Source organism: Nothobranchius furzeri, chromosome 11, assembly GCF_043380555.1.
Source record: "Nothobranchius furzeri strain GRZ-AD chromosome 11, NfurGRZ-RIMD1, whole genome shotgun sequence".
Lineage (NCBI taxonomy): Eukaryota > Metazoa > Chordata > Actinopteri > Cyprinodontiformes > Nothobranchiidae > Nothobranchius > Nothobranchius furzeri.
The window spans coordinates 54656970-54671633 of record NC_091751.1 but is presented as its reverse complement, the minus strand read 5'-3'; the positions used below and the strand labels follow the sequence as shown (position 1 = coordinate 54671633).

The following is a 14664-nucleotide window of genomic DNA, read 5'->3' as shown; positions in this document are numbered from 1 at the left end:
TCTGGTGCACAGCATTGCTCACTTATCAGTGGTGAGGTATTGTGAACATCCGTTTCACACGGATCTCGCAGCTGGAACTGGAATTACAGACTATTTGTAATGATGAGAGTTGTATCCGGAATAAAACAACACTTTGATGCTATTTGTGGTTTCCATGCAAAAATACATTTGTTTGTGTTAACATGGAGTTTGCACAATCTAATTTTCTACTGAGATAAGTGTTAAATTCCTGCTCCATCCTGCAGGGTCAGGAGGGCTTAGCAGGTGTCCGTGGATCTCAAGGACCAAAGGTAATTTTGATGATCTGGAAACTTCATAACATTCTGCTTTTTGGTTTAAAATCTGTTGTGTTACAGCTCTGCTTCTTTTAAACTAACAATTACATTAATTTTATTGATGTAGGGGAGACAAGGCCCACGAGGGCCACCTGGACCACCAGGCAGGATTAAGGAGTTTTTAACTGGGAGTTTGGAAATAAAGGTAAAGAAAAAATAACAATACAATTATTATGCCATACGAATAAAATAATTACAACAGTTGCCGAATCCCCTATGGCATTTGTCATTTTAGCAGCCGGAACAGTTGAGTCAAAAACATCCATCTACCCCAGGGCTATTCAATTCCAGACCTGGAGGGCCGATGACTAATAGGTTTTGGTTTTAACTCTGCTTCAACACACCTGATTTCAAACAGCAGGTGATTAACAGGCTTCTGCAGAGCCTGATGAGCTGCTGCACAGGTGATTCAACCACCAAATCTAGTGTTCGGACTAGAGAAAACATTAAAACATGCTGGATAACGGCCCTCGAGGCTGGTGTCTAGCAGTCTTTGGGCAAGCAGGCAGGACACACCCTGGACAGGTTACCAGTCATTGCAGGGCAATACAGAGACACACAGGACAAATAACCCTGCACTAAGCACGCAGCCATGCACTCCCCAAGAGAGACCGATCAACCTAGTCATAATTTCGGTCTGTGGGGGGAAGCCAAAGAAATCTGAAGAAAGCCCATATGTTCACAAGGAGAACATGCAAACTCTGTGCAAAGAGATCCCAGGCCAGGATTCAAACCTGAGATCTTCTTGTTGCAAGGCAACAGCGCTACCCACTGCTCTACTGTGCAGCTCCTTAAGCTTGACATTTAAAGAGGTGCCAGACTTCACTTTGTAACTTATTAGGCTACATTGTCAAAGTTAAGGTTTGCTAAAAAATGCTTTACAAAAATTCATTAATGCACACATTATATATTTGAAATTAACTTTTAAGGGAGATTTTGCAGTTTAGTTTCATTTTAGCACCCCCTAGTGTCCAGTTAGTAAAACCAAAAGTCTGACTTATCTCCTCGCTGTGCATTCATCTTTCTAACTGCTGCTCTCTTCAGCATTTGCTCATTTCTACTGGAGTAGTTCATCACTAAATCAAACAAACCATGCAACGTGATGGAAGAAGACTGCAGTGCAGGCATGTTCACTTTACTAAATTCAACAGGAGGCGGCCTGACACTTTGAAGCTGCAAGTGCAGTATTTTCGTCACAGAGGGTGGTAAAGTGTCATTTTGGCACATACTGGCTCAAGAAAATTATTTCTAAATGTGGAAAAAGTTGCACAGTATGCCTTTAATTGATTGTTTAAGAATGAAACATGGTTGTAGGCTGAAGAGCCGGTGGTGAATTAGTCCCACAACCTGTTTGTCTCACACACCAGAATAAATGCTGCCCCAGTGTCAGCAAACCTTACCAGCTGAAAGTGCTCCATGCTTTCTGGCAGCTGACTTAATAGCAGTTCACACAAACCACATCAAACAGTAAACTATCCAGCAGAGTGGATTCTACAAGCTTTGAGGAAAATATGTTTAAATGCAAAGTTTTTCATAACCAACCTCAACTTTGACAATGTAACCTAATATGTTACCAGGTGAATGCCGATAACTCCCGATGTGTCAAGTTTAAGATAACCCTAAAATAGGTAGAAACTTGACCCATTATAGTGTGACATGACAAAATATAAAATGACCTTCATCGTGTAATTGTTTATGTTTTGTATGAGATGGTGTTAAGGTCTAGGCAGTACAAATCTTCTGTTTAAAATGAATTTAAAAGTTAGACTAAAAGAGTCAATTTTAAGAAGTAAATTTTAAAAGACAACCAATGCTGCAAAACACACTGAATAAAAAAAACATACAAAAAAGGACTATGTTTAAAATTGTTAGCTTTTTAAAATGTAGGCACAATTTACATGGGTATTTTAGGCAGTTAGTTTTGCTGCAATTATCAACATGAAGATTACCTCCATCTTGGAAAACCCCTCCCACCCACTGCATTCCACAGTGGAGACCATGAACCGCTCCGTCAGATGCCCAGATACAAGATGTAAAACAGAGGTCATTCATCCCCCCTGCAGTAAGAGTTTGACTGGTTTAACTGGTACTGGCATTATGCTGTTACACAATAACCTCAGTGCAATATTCAGTATGTGTTCAATACCAGGTGTACATTATGTCTGTGTCCGTTATGCTGCATAGTTCTGGAAAGACAAGTTTTCTTTTTATTTGTTGTTTTCAGTGGTTGCAGGTTACAACAATAGCATATTGACTTTGTGTTTACCTGTAATCTTATTAGTATTTTTCTTCTTCCTTTTTCTCTAAGTGTATGTGCTGCTCTAGCAAGTGAATTTCCTTACTGTGGATTATATTCTAGTCTGTTTTACCACGAAGTCTGTGTCTTATTCAGGGAGTAAAGGGAGACAAAGGGAATGTGGGAGACAAAGGCTGCAGGGGTGAGACGGTAAGTTCTGCTTTAACCCTTTATAAGGCCAATGTCTATATTTAGACACTTCCACTCGCATTACAAATGATGTCGTTGTGCCTTTTCACAAACTCTTAGAATTACGGGATTTCACCCAAACAATCATCAGAGATCAAGCTAGTCACAGATTGCGCCATGGCGCCATTCCACCAATCAGTGCGGGGCTATAAGGAGCCAAATACTGGTGTGTCTGCAGAGCCAGAACACTGCTAGATCTCATATTGTGTTTACGGTCAGGTATCTAAAACTAACAAAGCTAGATTTATGAAACTCTCACGTCACCAGGTTGACTAGTTGTGCTAAATAAGGATATGTGTGTTGTAAATGTTAAACTCAATAAAGTTGGTGAAATCTTAGCATGACAATCAAATCTGCCATATTTGAACATACGTCCTGAACAAGTAAAATGAATTATGAATATTTTTAGGTAAAATCTGTTGTTTTTAGACATAATCTTAATATTCTTGGTAACAGTAATAATAACAATAATGATATTGAATTTATTTTGCAGTTTTGAACTAAGATTTATCCGGGAAATGAAGGAGGACTGTTATTGTGCCAACAAATCTCACCATCAGTGATGATGATGAACAGGTGGAAGATGACATTGAGGCATATTCTCAAATATAAAATATTCATAAATATTATAATAATCTATATTTGATCAGAATTAGTATCTATTGTTCAATACATTTTCTAAAATATTCTACAACTATCTGTTTTTATAAAAATGTTCTATATTGTTTAATAATTCTTATATATTCTGTATTTTTGAACAGCGAATGTTCTAAAATTAGCTAGATTATTCTAAAGTGTCTAATAATTATCTATACTGTTCAAAAATAATGTTTATTTAACTTGTTCATGTGTTTTATTTTGGGATTTATTTTACCAAAACAGGGTCACTTTGTTTTCTCTGGTTTTTTGCATGAAAGTAAATATTTTTGAAATTTTTAACAACAGAAATACACTTTGGTTATGGACTACAATACCACCCTGGGGTTGAAATGTAAAAAAAATACTTCAATGAGTGCCCTATAACGGGTTAAGATTCACTCAAGAGTGTATTTGATATGTTAAAATGTTTCTGAAGAGTTATTTTCTGTCAACTTGTCATCAGGGGAAACCTGGTTATGGCTTCTACGAAAAGGGAGCAAAGGGAGACCGAGGACAGCCGGGTCCAGAGGTAAGACAAAATTCCTTCTGTTTCCATTTACAATCCCCACATCAGATTTTGCATGATGTCTGCTAGAAATGTTCTGTTTCACATGAGGGTCCATTTAGGTCTGTTTCGTACAAAATCTCATCTGCAGAGGGCAGTGGTGCAGTACTAACCTCAGTGTTCATGTCTGAATTGGTCTGAATTGAAACAATGAAACATGGTTTGCTTCACTGCAGCTTCAAGGAAGCCAAACTGAATTTTCACTTGCATGCCATGTGAAGATTCTTCAAAGTATCTTTTTTTCTTCTAACCTTAAAAATTACCTCATTAAACCATGGATTCAGAACTACAGTGATAATCTCCTCTTTTAGAAGATACATACACGTCACTCTGATTGGGTCATTTTCAGATGTTCTCTTTACACCACGGTAGCAAAGACATTGCAGCTAGAGTGTCAAAACTGTATTTTCTTAGAAGATTTGCCCTGGAAATAGCCTTCCATTCACAGAATAATGAACTGATCTCAATTGGAATGTTTTACTTTGTGAGGTGCCTTGAGACGACTCTTGTCATGATTTGGCTCTATATAAATAAACTGAAATTAACTGAATTGAAAATGTAACACTGTACTTGCTGCGTGGCTAAATGTTTTAATTTAAAGCTGTGGAACAATGAGAAACCATTTGTTTTCAATCTTATTTCTGATTATAGGTTTATGTTTATGTATTTAGCAGACACTTTTGTCCAAAGTGACTTACAAGTTATAATCGGCATGTTGCCCTTGAGGCTAACAACAACAATAACAACAAATTTCCAGTCAGATGTAGGTGGCAGTGAGGCAGCATGATGAATCATGGAGAGGAGGGAACAAGGAGTGGACAGTAGAGAGGGGGGACGGGTGCAGGGAGGGTGCTAGTTCAGAAGATGCTCTCTGAAGAGCAGGGTCTTCAGGAGTTTCTTGAAAATTGAAAAGGAAGCCCCTGTTCTGGTAGTGCTTGGTAGGTCATTCCACATTTGTGGAACGATGCATGAGAAGAGTCTGGATCGTCCTGAGCGTGGTGTAGGCACTGCTAGCCGACGATCCTCTAGCTAGCCGAGGTCGCTCTGAGTTTTCATGCAGGCTGAACATGAAAATAGTCTCCTACACCTATCTCCTGCATTAGCTTCTGATAGAAAATAGATGGTGAAACGCTAGGATTTGAAAAGCCTGACAGATCTTCGTCACACTTCGTCACTTAACCTTCATCCATCGCGACTAAAAACAACGAAGGCTTTAGTTGGTTTAGCATCAAGGAAACAGCAGAGAACATACCAATAGCTACCAATTAGCATTAGTAAATTCATCACACAGCAGAACTCCTCCAGGTTTGTGTTATTAGTGGAGAAAAAACATCCAAATTCCAGAGCAAACTAAGTCAGCGGTAGAGTCGCTTTGCTGTTGTCCAGGCAGAGGCGAGATGTCAAATTATCAGGAAATAAGGCTTCAAAACCTGCTGTCTGAAGCTCAGCTGTGACGTGGCTCACTTCTAGTTCCTAGAAACAACTTTAAAAAATCTTTATTTAGATTCAGGGACTAAAATCACAGCTCCATTGTTTGATGACTTATTTTCTGTAAAGGGAAAACCAGGGAAGGATGGTGATCCTGGACTGCCTGGACTTACGGTAATCACTGGTAAAAGATATGTGTGGAAAGTTAACCACTTATTATATGTGTGCATGTGTTTGTGTAAGTCTAATACAACTCAGTTCCAATTTAGGGAAGGCCTGGCCCCAAAGGTGATCCAGGATTTCCAGGAGCACCAGGAAATAGGGTCAGTGTCTGTTTGGTTTTAAAGAGTAACTAAACCCCAAAACAACTTATTTTTTTATTTTTTTGCATATAAACTGTATAATTGGGTCTTTAGAAATACAATCTTTCTGTTTCTGTGCATTTTTTGACATGTTTGTGTAACGTGCAGCAATGGTCAGTTTAGGTACTGTTTGACCATTTGACATCTGGTCAAAAAGGAGACACAAGACTGCATGTGTTCCCTTTAAATCAGCCTGCAGACATTAAAACCAGATCACGCTGGTGATTCTTCAGTTCTAGAGAAGCTTCAGGCCGGCCACCTGAAGCAAACACTGTTTAACCCACCAAAGCTGTTGACATGTCATCAAAACCTTTTTTTTGCACCTGCGAAGCTGATACAACAAAACAATTCATACAGAACAAGCTGATTTGTTCAACTCCTTAAGAGTTATTCCTGAGATGCAAACTAGTTCCAACTGGCGTTACCTGGAGATGACTCTGGACTGACCTGGTCGTAATGCAAGTTAATCTACGGACTTCGGTGTACACCCCCCCCCCCCCCCCCCCCCACATCTCGGATCCAAAAGGGCGTCTCCACTTGGGTGCGTAGAACACAGTGAGATTATGTCTGGATGTGGGTTTTGATAATACTCAACCTCATAGCTTAACTAAAACCAAACTCATTTACATCCAGAATGCAGCTCTCCGAGATACGGAACTTCTGACCAACATCGCATTCACACACAGGTTCCAGGTCATCACCTTTAGTTCCATCCACTCAGAGTAAATAATAGTTAACCAATTTGTCATGTTTTAATTGTTTGTAAAATTAATTCTTACTTTTATAAACCTGACTGTTTCCTGAATCAAAACGAAGTGTGTACAATCCCCTAATAAATAAAGACTCCTAGCATCTTCTGATTAACCACAATAAAGACCAGGCAGGGTGTTATTCTATATTTAGATAAGAGTATCACAGCTTATTGGTCACAAGTGGAGTTTATATATATATATATATATATATATATATATATATATGTATACTGAGCTAAAGTACCCAGTTTACCTAAACCTACATTTGTGTAAACTTGATTAAAACTAGAATTTAGGTCTAAAACTTTCTCAGTGCTGCCCCCTGTGGGTTAAACTGTGGCTACTGCATTTTAAATTTGTGATTCACTGGGGCTGGAATATTTTCACGTCATCGGTACAGTTTCCTTCCACTCCCCCTCCCTCCGAGGATCCAAATTCCCCACACTTGGCCATGCCACTCCGTGCCTCCTGGCAACGCCCACTTTCATAGCACTTTTCAAATCTTGACTAGGTGTGGAGTTACATTTTGTGATGTACACAGTCCCTCTTTAACCTCTATATTCATATGTTGGTTTATCATTATCTGTGCTCTTTGTTTTTTAGGGTGAAAAGGGAATCAGGGGCCCTCTCGGTCCACCAGGAGATGTATGTTTTATATACAAATTTGTTGATTGTGTTCAACTGTTTTGGCTATTCTCTGTGTCACTTTTACAAACTAAATAAGACATTAAACTACATGTCAATTAATTTGTCAATCCAAATTTTGCTGTAAGTGTGTTATAACTTTGTCAGTCCCAAAAACTTTCTGTTGTGATGTACAGCCAAAAATAATCTACTTGAAATATTCCATTAGCTGGAGGTGTTGCATAGAAATAGAATGACAATTCTAAACAACATTAAATATGTTCTATAATCCAGTGTCTACATGTAAATCTTGATGATTAATGAGCTCCGAATTTAAAATGCACATTTGGACTCTTCTGAATTTCTTAAAACAATGTCCAATAAAATACAAGCTCTTAAAAGTAGCACATAGCACAGTAGCACTGCGCTGTGCCATTTGAGCCAGCTGGAGATGAAAAAGCTAAAGTTTTAACCGTAGTGCCTTGATTTGGCATCAACTTACTATGAAAGTTACGTTACTGCAGAGAAAGTGATCACTGTCAGTCTAAAAAATATCCAGTTTATTCCAGTTCAGGGCGGTCTTGCTCCTCTGAGTCTCTGCACAGTTGTAAACTCACAAGTGAGCCTGCAGTCTGAGATGAAAATGTTCTGTTAGGCTTTTATCATGCATAACAGATAACACAGCTTGGTCACTTTTAACTTAAAGCCAGCAAAGGGATGTTACAACTTGAAAATGTGCTCGTTATGTTAATTAGCATCAGAAATCCACAACTGTAATTGCTCTGGGTTTCTCAGACTTGCTCATTTTTAGTCCAGATATGACATTTTTCTAAACCCAACATGTTCCTAATTCAGGACAGAATGCACAAGTAAGGAAACTCAAAGTAAATGGGAATTTTGGGACTTTTTCTCTGGATTAAAATTAAGTTCTGGAGGGCACGGTTATGTTATCCACAGTATGACTCGGGCTTTTTATTCTCGTGGTCTGTTATTTATTGCTATTTATATGTATTCATTCTCTTTTTTTTTTCAGATATTTTTTCCAGAGCAACTCAAAGGATATGCTGGGGATCCTGGTTTTCCAGGTCGTCCTGGGCTTCCTGGGCATCAAGGTATACGAATGTTGTGCTCTATTAGAGCTGAGAAGTCTGAAAATAAATATCAAAATTAAAGGCTGTTTTCAAAATTGGATGACCCCTGTTTCTGGTTTCATGCTTAAAACTCTGAAATAGTGTCTTTTCCTGCTAGAAATTAGCATTTCAAGATGCTAATCATTATGCTACTGTTTTCTCAGGTGTTGTAGGTTTTCCTGGACCTGCTGGATCACCAGGTTTACAACTCAAAAAAGAAAAGTTTTTCTAACACTAACATTAAAAGATATGGCTGCTCCTATTTTTAAATCCTAACTTTTGATTTTGCCTCATGCAGGTGACACATTTGAGAATTTTGTGCCAGGCCCACGTGGTCCACTTGGTTTACCAGGACCCAAAGGAGAACCTGGGGATCCAGGGGGTTACCTAACAGGCCCCCGAGGTCCAGATGGAGATCCTGGTGATCAAGGATTACCTGGGGAACAGGGCCCACCAGGACCCCCGGAAGACAGAAGTACGTAAATTTTAATTGTTGAGGAAATCTGTTAAGGATGATTTTATGTTAAATGAAAAGATTGTCAAATAAAATTCAATCTTCCGATAATTTTAAAATATCTTAATCACTTTGGAGTGTTTGGAGAGATTGATGTTTTTCTCTCGCTCTTTCCTATTTGCCATTCGTTAATAAAGACCCAAAAGACAGAAGCAGAATGAAGACAGCAATGCACATACAACTTTAGACTGATGTTAAAATGACTTTCTAACCACTACAGGACTACTTTTGCTTTAATATTACAACATTATCAATTTCTGATGTTGGATATTGTTTTGCTTCTTAGATTACTAAGTACAAGGCATTTACTGCAACATTTGGAATTTCCTAAAAGTTTGACCATTTTCCCAGTTTTCCTTTTGAGTAAATATGTTATGTGTCTGTTTTAGTATAGTATAGGAGTAGTATTGGAAAAATGTTATAAAGAAACTGATGAACTTTTATGTGGAGTTTCTTTTTAGCTAACAGAGTTACTAAGGGTCTCCCTGGAATGAAAGGTGCAAAAGGCTTTCCTGGATACATGGGACATGATGGGAATTTTGGAAAGAAAGGTGGGAAATTAGACTTGATTAAAAATGAATAATTGTCATTAAAATGTTTTTATTCAATTCAGTTTATTCTGTAAAACGCCAAACCACAACAAGAGTCATCTCAGGGCAATTTAAAAAAGAAACATTCTACTTAAACCAATTGGTTGTCTTTCATGGTGGTCATTGCATTTTGAAAGGAGCAAATGGCAAAGACTGTGACTGATTTTCCATTTTTCCACAAATGTATGTGTAACTAATCAGGAGAAAAGGGGGAACCCTGTTATGAGTGTGGTGGAGAAGGATCCCTTGGTCCGCCGGGTCCTCGAGGTCCACCTGGCCCCCCTGGTACAACAGTTCACTCCTTTTAAACCACTTAAGTTGCAGTCTTGCTGATTTCCTACGATCATTTACTCTGGGAGAATATTTCAATGTTTGAAACTCAAATATAGATGTGTTTTTGCTGCCATTCAGGTGCTAATCTAGGACCAGGTGAAAGGGGGGATCCAGGCTTCCCAGGACCCCCGGGGCTACTTGGACAACCAGTAAGAAAGTGCAGTTTTACACGTTTTTAATATATGGTCATATAAGTGATTGTAAATAAAATATTTTGTATTAAAAAGGGTCTTGTTGGTCCAAGAGGATTGCCAGGTCCTCCAGGACAGAAAGGAGACTCATACTCCTATGAATCTTCTGGTGTAAAGGGAGAAAAAGGAGACCCAGGACAACCTGGAAGACCTGGTGCAGGAGGTTCTCCTGGGTCTGCTGGAATACCAGGTCGAAAAGGCCCTCAGGGGCTTCCCGGGGATTCTGTGAGGAATTTGATCAATTTCATTTTACCACAAGCCTTTTTTGATACTTTGTTCAAGATAAATTCACAGACATCGGTAAAACTAAACAAAGTAATAAATATCCAACTCCCCAGTATTTTCTGCCTGGTGAAGAAGGAGAGCCTGGATTCCCTGGTCTACCAGGGCCTTCAGGTAAACAAGGACCAGGTGGCTACCCTGGACCAGTGGGTTATGGATCTCCTGGACCTCCGGGTAGTAAAGGAGACACTGGTGTACCTGGCCTACCAGGACAACCTGGAATTCCAGGTGGGAAACTGACAGATCAAAATGTAAAATGCGAAAGGATGTTGATTAACCTGCAAACATCCTTCAACTTTTTTTGTTGGTAGGCCAAAAAGGAGAACCGAGTCATTTTCATTCTCAAGGACCTCCAGGACCACCTGGATTAAAAGGTCTGACTGGCCCACCAGGAAATCCAGGTAAGTGTGGCGGATAGACGGACAAATGGATGGATGGATGGATGATTCTCCTTTATCGACTTACCAATTTCTAAATATATTTATTTAATTTATTTACTTATTAACATGTTTTAGGAGGATAAAATGACAAGATAAACATATTTTTTCATACTTTTCCATAATAACCCAGGATACCAAGGCGCAAAAGGTAGCCCAGGAGCGCCAGGCACTCCCGGGCCAAAAGGTGAAAGGGGTTATGTGTCATTCTCGGGAAGGCCGGGAATCCAAGGACTTAAAGGTAATGCTCCAAGTATACCAAGTTAAATGGTAAATGGTAAATGGCCTGTATTTGATATAGCACCTTCTAGAGTCCTGGAACCCCCCAAGGTGCTTTACAACACAATCAGTCATTCACTCATTCACACACACATTCACACACGGGTGGGGATGAGCTACGATGTAGCCACAGCTGCCCTGGGGCGCACTAGCAGAGGCGAGGCTGCCGGGCACTGGCGCCACCGGTCCCTCCGACCACCACCAGCAGGCAACGTGCGTTAAGTGTCTTGCCCAAGGACACAACGACAGCGACAGACTGAGCGGGGCTCGAACCTGCAACCTTCCGATTACTGGGCGAGCACTTAACTCCTGTGCCACCGTCGCCCACAGTTAATCACATGTATTGCAAAAACAATGTAAATAAAAAAATAAAAAACAGTTAGTCAGTGTAACGCATGATTTTATCACTGCGACTGTTTTCCAGGCGATAAGGGACTGCCAGGTCCCCCTGGCACTCCAGGTAGGGGATTCACTGGACGGCCTGGTCTTCAAGGCCCTGCTGGTCCTCCAGGGGAGAAGGTCAGTAGACATTTTTAAAAATAAACAGTAGTTTACTGTGGAAGGCATATGCCACACTGAAGTACTCCCTTTTGCATTCTGTAATGTCAGAAAAGAATGGTTCAAAGGAGATTAGACGGAGATGGAACTGAAATTAAGATTCATTCTCTGTAAAGTACAAACTATTAGCCTGCAGTCAGAAGATTGGTTTCTTTTGGGTGAGTTTGTAGTTGGACATCACTACATATGCACATGTATTGTAATGACTTACATATGTTTTAGGGTGATAGTGGCCCTGGACAACCCGGCCTTCCAGGTCTTCCAGGACTTCCAGGTGAGGATGGAGCTCCGGGGCCAGCAGGGGATCCTGGAATCCCTGGCTTTCCTGGGCAACCAGGACTCATTGGAAAAGCTGGTTTTCCAGGAGAAAAAGGTAGTTACACAGGAGCCTCAGACTGAAACATGAAAGGACACATGACATGTACTTTTGTTTTCACATGATGGAGTGTTTATCTGTTTTCCACATTATTGTGCACAGGAACAAAAGGTTCTGAGGGCCCTCCGGGGCTTCCAGGCAGCAAAGATTTATGTAAAGGTTTACCGGGACCACAGGGAAAACCAGGGGCGGATGGTTATGCTGGACATCCAGGTCAGATTTCTAACTTACATAATGCCCTTTTAAAGTCAGCTTTAGATGGTTAAATGAAAAAAATAAATAAATAAAAACCTTCTGCTTCTTTTTTCTGTCTTCAAGGACCTAATGGCTTTCCCGGTGAAAAAGGAAATTTAGGTTCACCTGGGTTTGGTCATAATGGCCCCACTGGGGAACCTGGGCCTCCTGGGTTATCACAACCAGGCTCAGATGGACCACCTGGACCAAAAGGAGCAAAAGGACTAAATGGTTGGCCAGGTGAACAAGGTATAGCATTTGTTTTTATCTATTGAGACGTGTATGCATTCAAAAAATCATTTTTTTCTCACACTGCAACATAAAAACCGATTTTAAGTTCCTTACTATGTTTTCTAAAGTGTACAACATTTCCAAAGTCCCTGATACTGAAATATGTGGAAAAGAATATGTTTTAATAAAGAGATGCTTCAATAAACATTTGTTTTGATAAAATCTATCAAGATTGATCCAACCAGTTTTATGAGGTAATCACTGTAAATATGAATCTAAACCCAAACCATCTTAATAAGGTTGGAACTTGGTGATTTTTAAGGCTATGTGGTCTGATGCACTGCTTTTTCCTCACTCCTCTTGGTTGAAAGCCTGCAGTCCCAGTTGTGATGTCTTTCACCACATCACTGAAAACCAAATGAAGGTTTTAGTGAGCTCAAACTGGACAAGACAGCCTGTGGATCAAGGATGTTTAAATTGGTTTAGTGCACCTCCATCTTGATGCAAAGCTGACACTTTTAGGAATGTTTTGTTTACCGGTGATTTGCATTTGTCATTTCACAGCTTGGGTCTTTATTTTAGTCATGTTGTGTTAAAGATATACATCTACATGGAAATTTTGACACAGATGTGTTCAGATTTTGGTCATTTGAAGTGTAAATGTTAAAGCTGGTTGTAATGTCTGTATATCACTGAATTTTTGTAAGGATTAAGAGGAGTCCCTGGACCTGATGGGGTATCTAGGCCAGGACCAGATGGAATACCTGGAAATCCAGGACAAGATGGACCAAGAGGTAATGCAAGGATAACCCTCATGTAAACAAGATAAAAGACTTTTGGTTTTGTCTGTTTTCATTTATTGTGGATTTTTGTACGATTCACAACCGAGACTCAGACAAACCTTTATGATGTTTAAAGGAGACCCAGGCCCAGATGGAGCTACAGGTTTCCAAGGACCACCAGGCATGCATGGAGACCCAGGCCCAACAGGCCCTCCGGGACCCCCACCCCCACCTCAAAACTTGACTGGACCTCCAGGGGACCCTGGAGAACCAGGTTCAGATTGTTATATTTTCTATAAGGGGTTTACATTTAGTTATGTAGGAGGTAGTTACACAGTATAGCACTGATACTAAGAAGTATTCCCTCTAATGCATGTCACATATTCTGGTATACATCAAGTTGAGGCAGTTTTTTTGCATTTTTTAAGGACAACCTGGTCAGCACGGTCCTTATGGTGATCCTGGGAGAGCTGGAGCAAAGGGTTACAGAGGAAGTACTGGTCCACCAGGAGGTCCAGGACACAGAGGTTTGAAATTAATTATAAAAAGTGTGGAATTTTTGTCTCATAATTATCTTACAGTAATGGTTCTGGATACAGATCCGGGTTCTGGGTTCTTATCAGGAGACATACTTGGACATTCAATCGTCTTTACCCAGCTCTTTCTTCAGCAATGCAACAGTAGCTTTAATGTGTGTTTTGGATCACGTTAATGTGTTGGAAAAGTGCACGGTGACCAAGTGCACTGAGTGATGGCAGCATCTTCTCCTTCAGTATAGTGCAATACCTTGTTGAGTTCATGATACCATCAATGAAATGCAGCTCCCCAAAACCAGCAGCACTCATGCAGCCCACATAAAGACACCACCACCACCATGTTTCACTGTAGGCACCATGCATTTATCTTTGAAATCCTCACCTTTAAACCACCATACAGTTTTGAAACCATTAGTTCCAAAAACAGCGATCTTCGTCTCCTCACTCCAGAGTATAGAGTCCCAGTAGTCTTTATCTCTTTCAGCATTGACCCTAGAAAATCCTAGGCATGCTTGTTTGTGCATGGGCTTTAGGAGAGGCTTCCTTCATGGACGATACCCATGCATGCCATTCCTCTGAAGTGTGCGCCATATGGTGTCACAGCTCTTGCTACTACTTTAGCTAACTGCAGTAGACTTGCATGGTGATTTTCTTCAACCCTTCTCATCTGAAGACGCTCCTGTCGAGATGTTAACCTACGTGGGCGTCTTGGATGTTTTTGTAAGACGGTTGCACTTCCATCTTTCTTAAATTGTTGGATCGCTTTTGCTTCAGTGTTTTGGCTGATATGTAAAGCTTTGCTGATCTTCTTGTAGCCCTCACCTTTTTTGTGTAAAGAAACAATTTCCTTTCTCAGATTTGGTGACATTTCTCTTCCATGTGGAGCCATTGCTGACAGCATGAAATGGGAAGGGTTTTTCTTTTTTAAGTAACGTCCTTTTATAGTCACCTGTCTGCTGGTCACCTCTTAAACGAATCATTAGACTCACCTGTGGTTGAAT

General features: G+C 40.1%; 1 protein-coding gene across 1 annotated transcript in view; it reads left to right on the top strand.

The window, feature by feature from the left end:
• Positions 1 to 14664, top strand: part of LOC107384005 (collagen alpha-5(IV) chain) — a 28269-nt gene that overhangs the window by 5465 nt on the left and 8140 nt on the right. The window contains exons 12-35 of the mRNA XM_015956984.3: positions 246 to 290; positions 403 to 480; positions 2728 to 2781; positions 3923 to 3988; positions 5582 to 5626; positions 5722 to 5775; positions 7170 to 7211; positions 8224 to 8302; positions 8485 to 8520; positions 8619 to 8795; positions 9296 to 9385; positions 9626 to 9709; positions 9836 to 9906; positions 9985 to 10173; positions 10287 to 10458; positions 10542 to 10631; positions 10801 to 10908; positions 11371 to 11465; positions 11727 to 11877; positions 11983 to 12093; positions 12199 to 12363; positions 13053 to 13139; positions 13264 to 13401; positions 13556 to 13654. Coding sequence (XP_015812470.3) covers positions 246 to 290; positions 403 to 480; positions 2728 to 2781; positions 3923 to 3988; positions 5582 to 5626; positions 5722 to 5775; positions 7170 to 7211; positions 8224 to 8302; positions 8485 to 8520; positions 8619 to 8795; positions 9296 to 9385; positions 9626 to 9709; positions 9836 to 9906; positions 9985 to 10173; positions 10287 to 10458; positions 10542 to 10631; positions 10801 to 10908; positions 11371 to 11465; positions 11727 to 11877; positions 11983 to 12093; positions 12199 to 12363; positions 13053 to 13139; positions 13264 to 13401; positions 13556 to 13654 — 2326 coding nt within the window. The remainder of the gene's footprint in view (positions 1 to 245; positions 291 to 402; positions 481 to 2727; positions 2782 to 3922; positions 3989 to 5581; positions 5627 to 5721; positions 5776 to 7169; positions 7212 to 8223; positions 8303 to 8484; positions 8521 to 8618; positions 8796 to 9295; positions 9386 to 9625; positions 9710 to 9835; positions 9907 to 9984; positions 10174 to 10286; positions 10459 to 10541; positions 10632 to 10800; positions 10909 to 11370; positions 11466 to 11726; positions 11878 to 11982; positions 12094 to 12198; positions 12364 to 13052; positions 13140 to 13263; positions 13402 to 13555; positions 13655 to 14664) is intronic.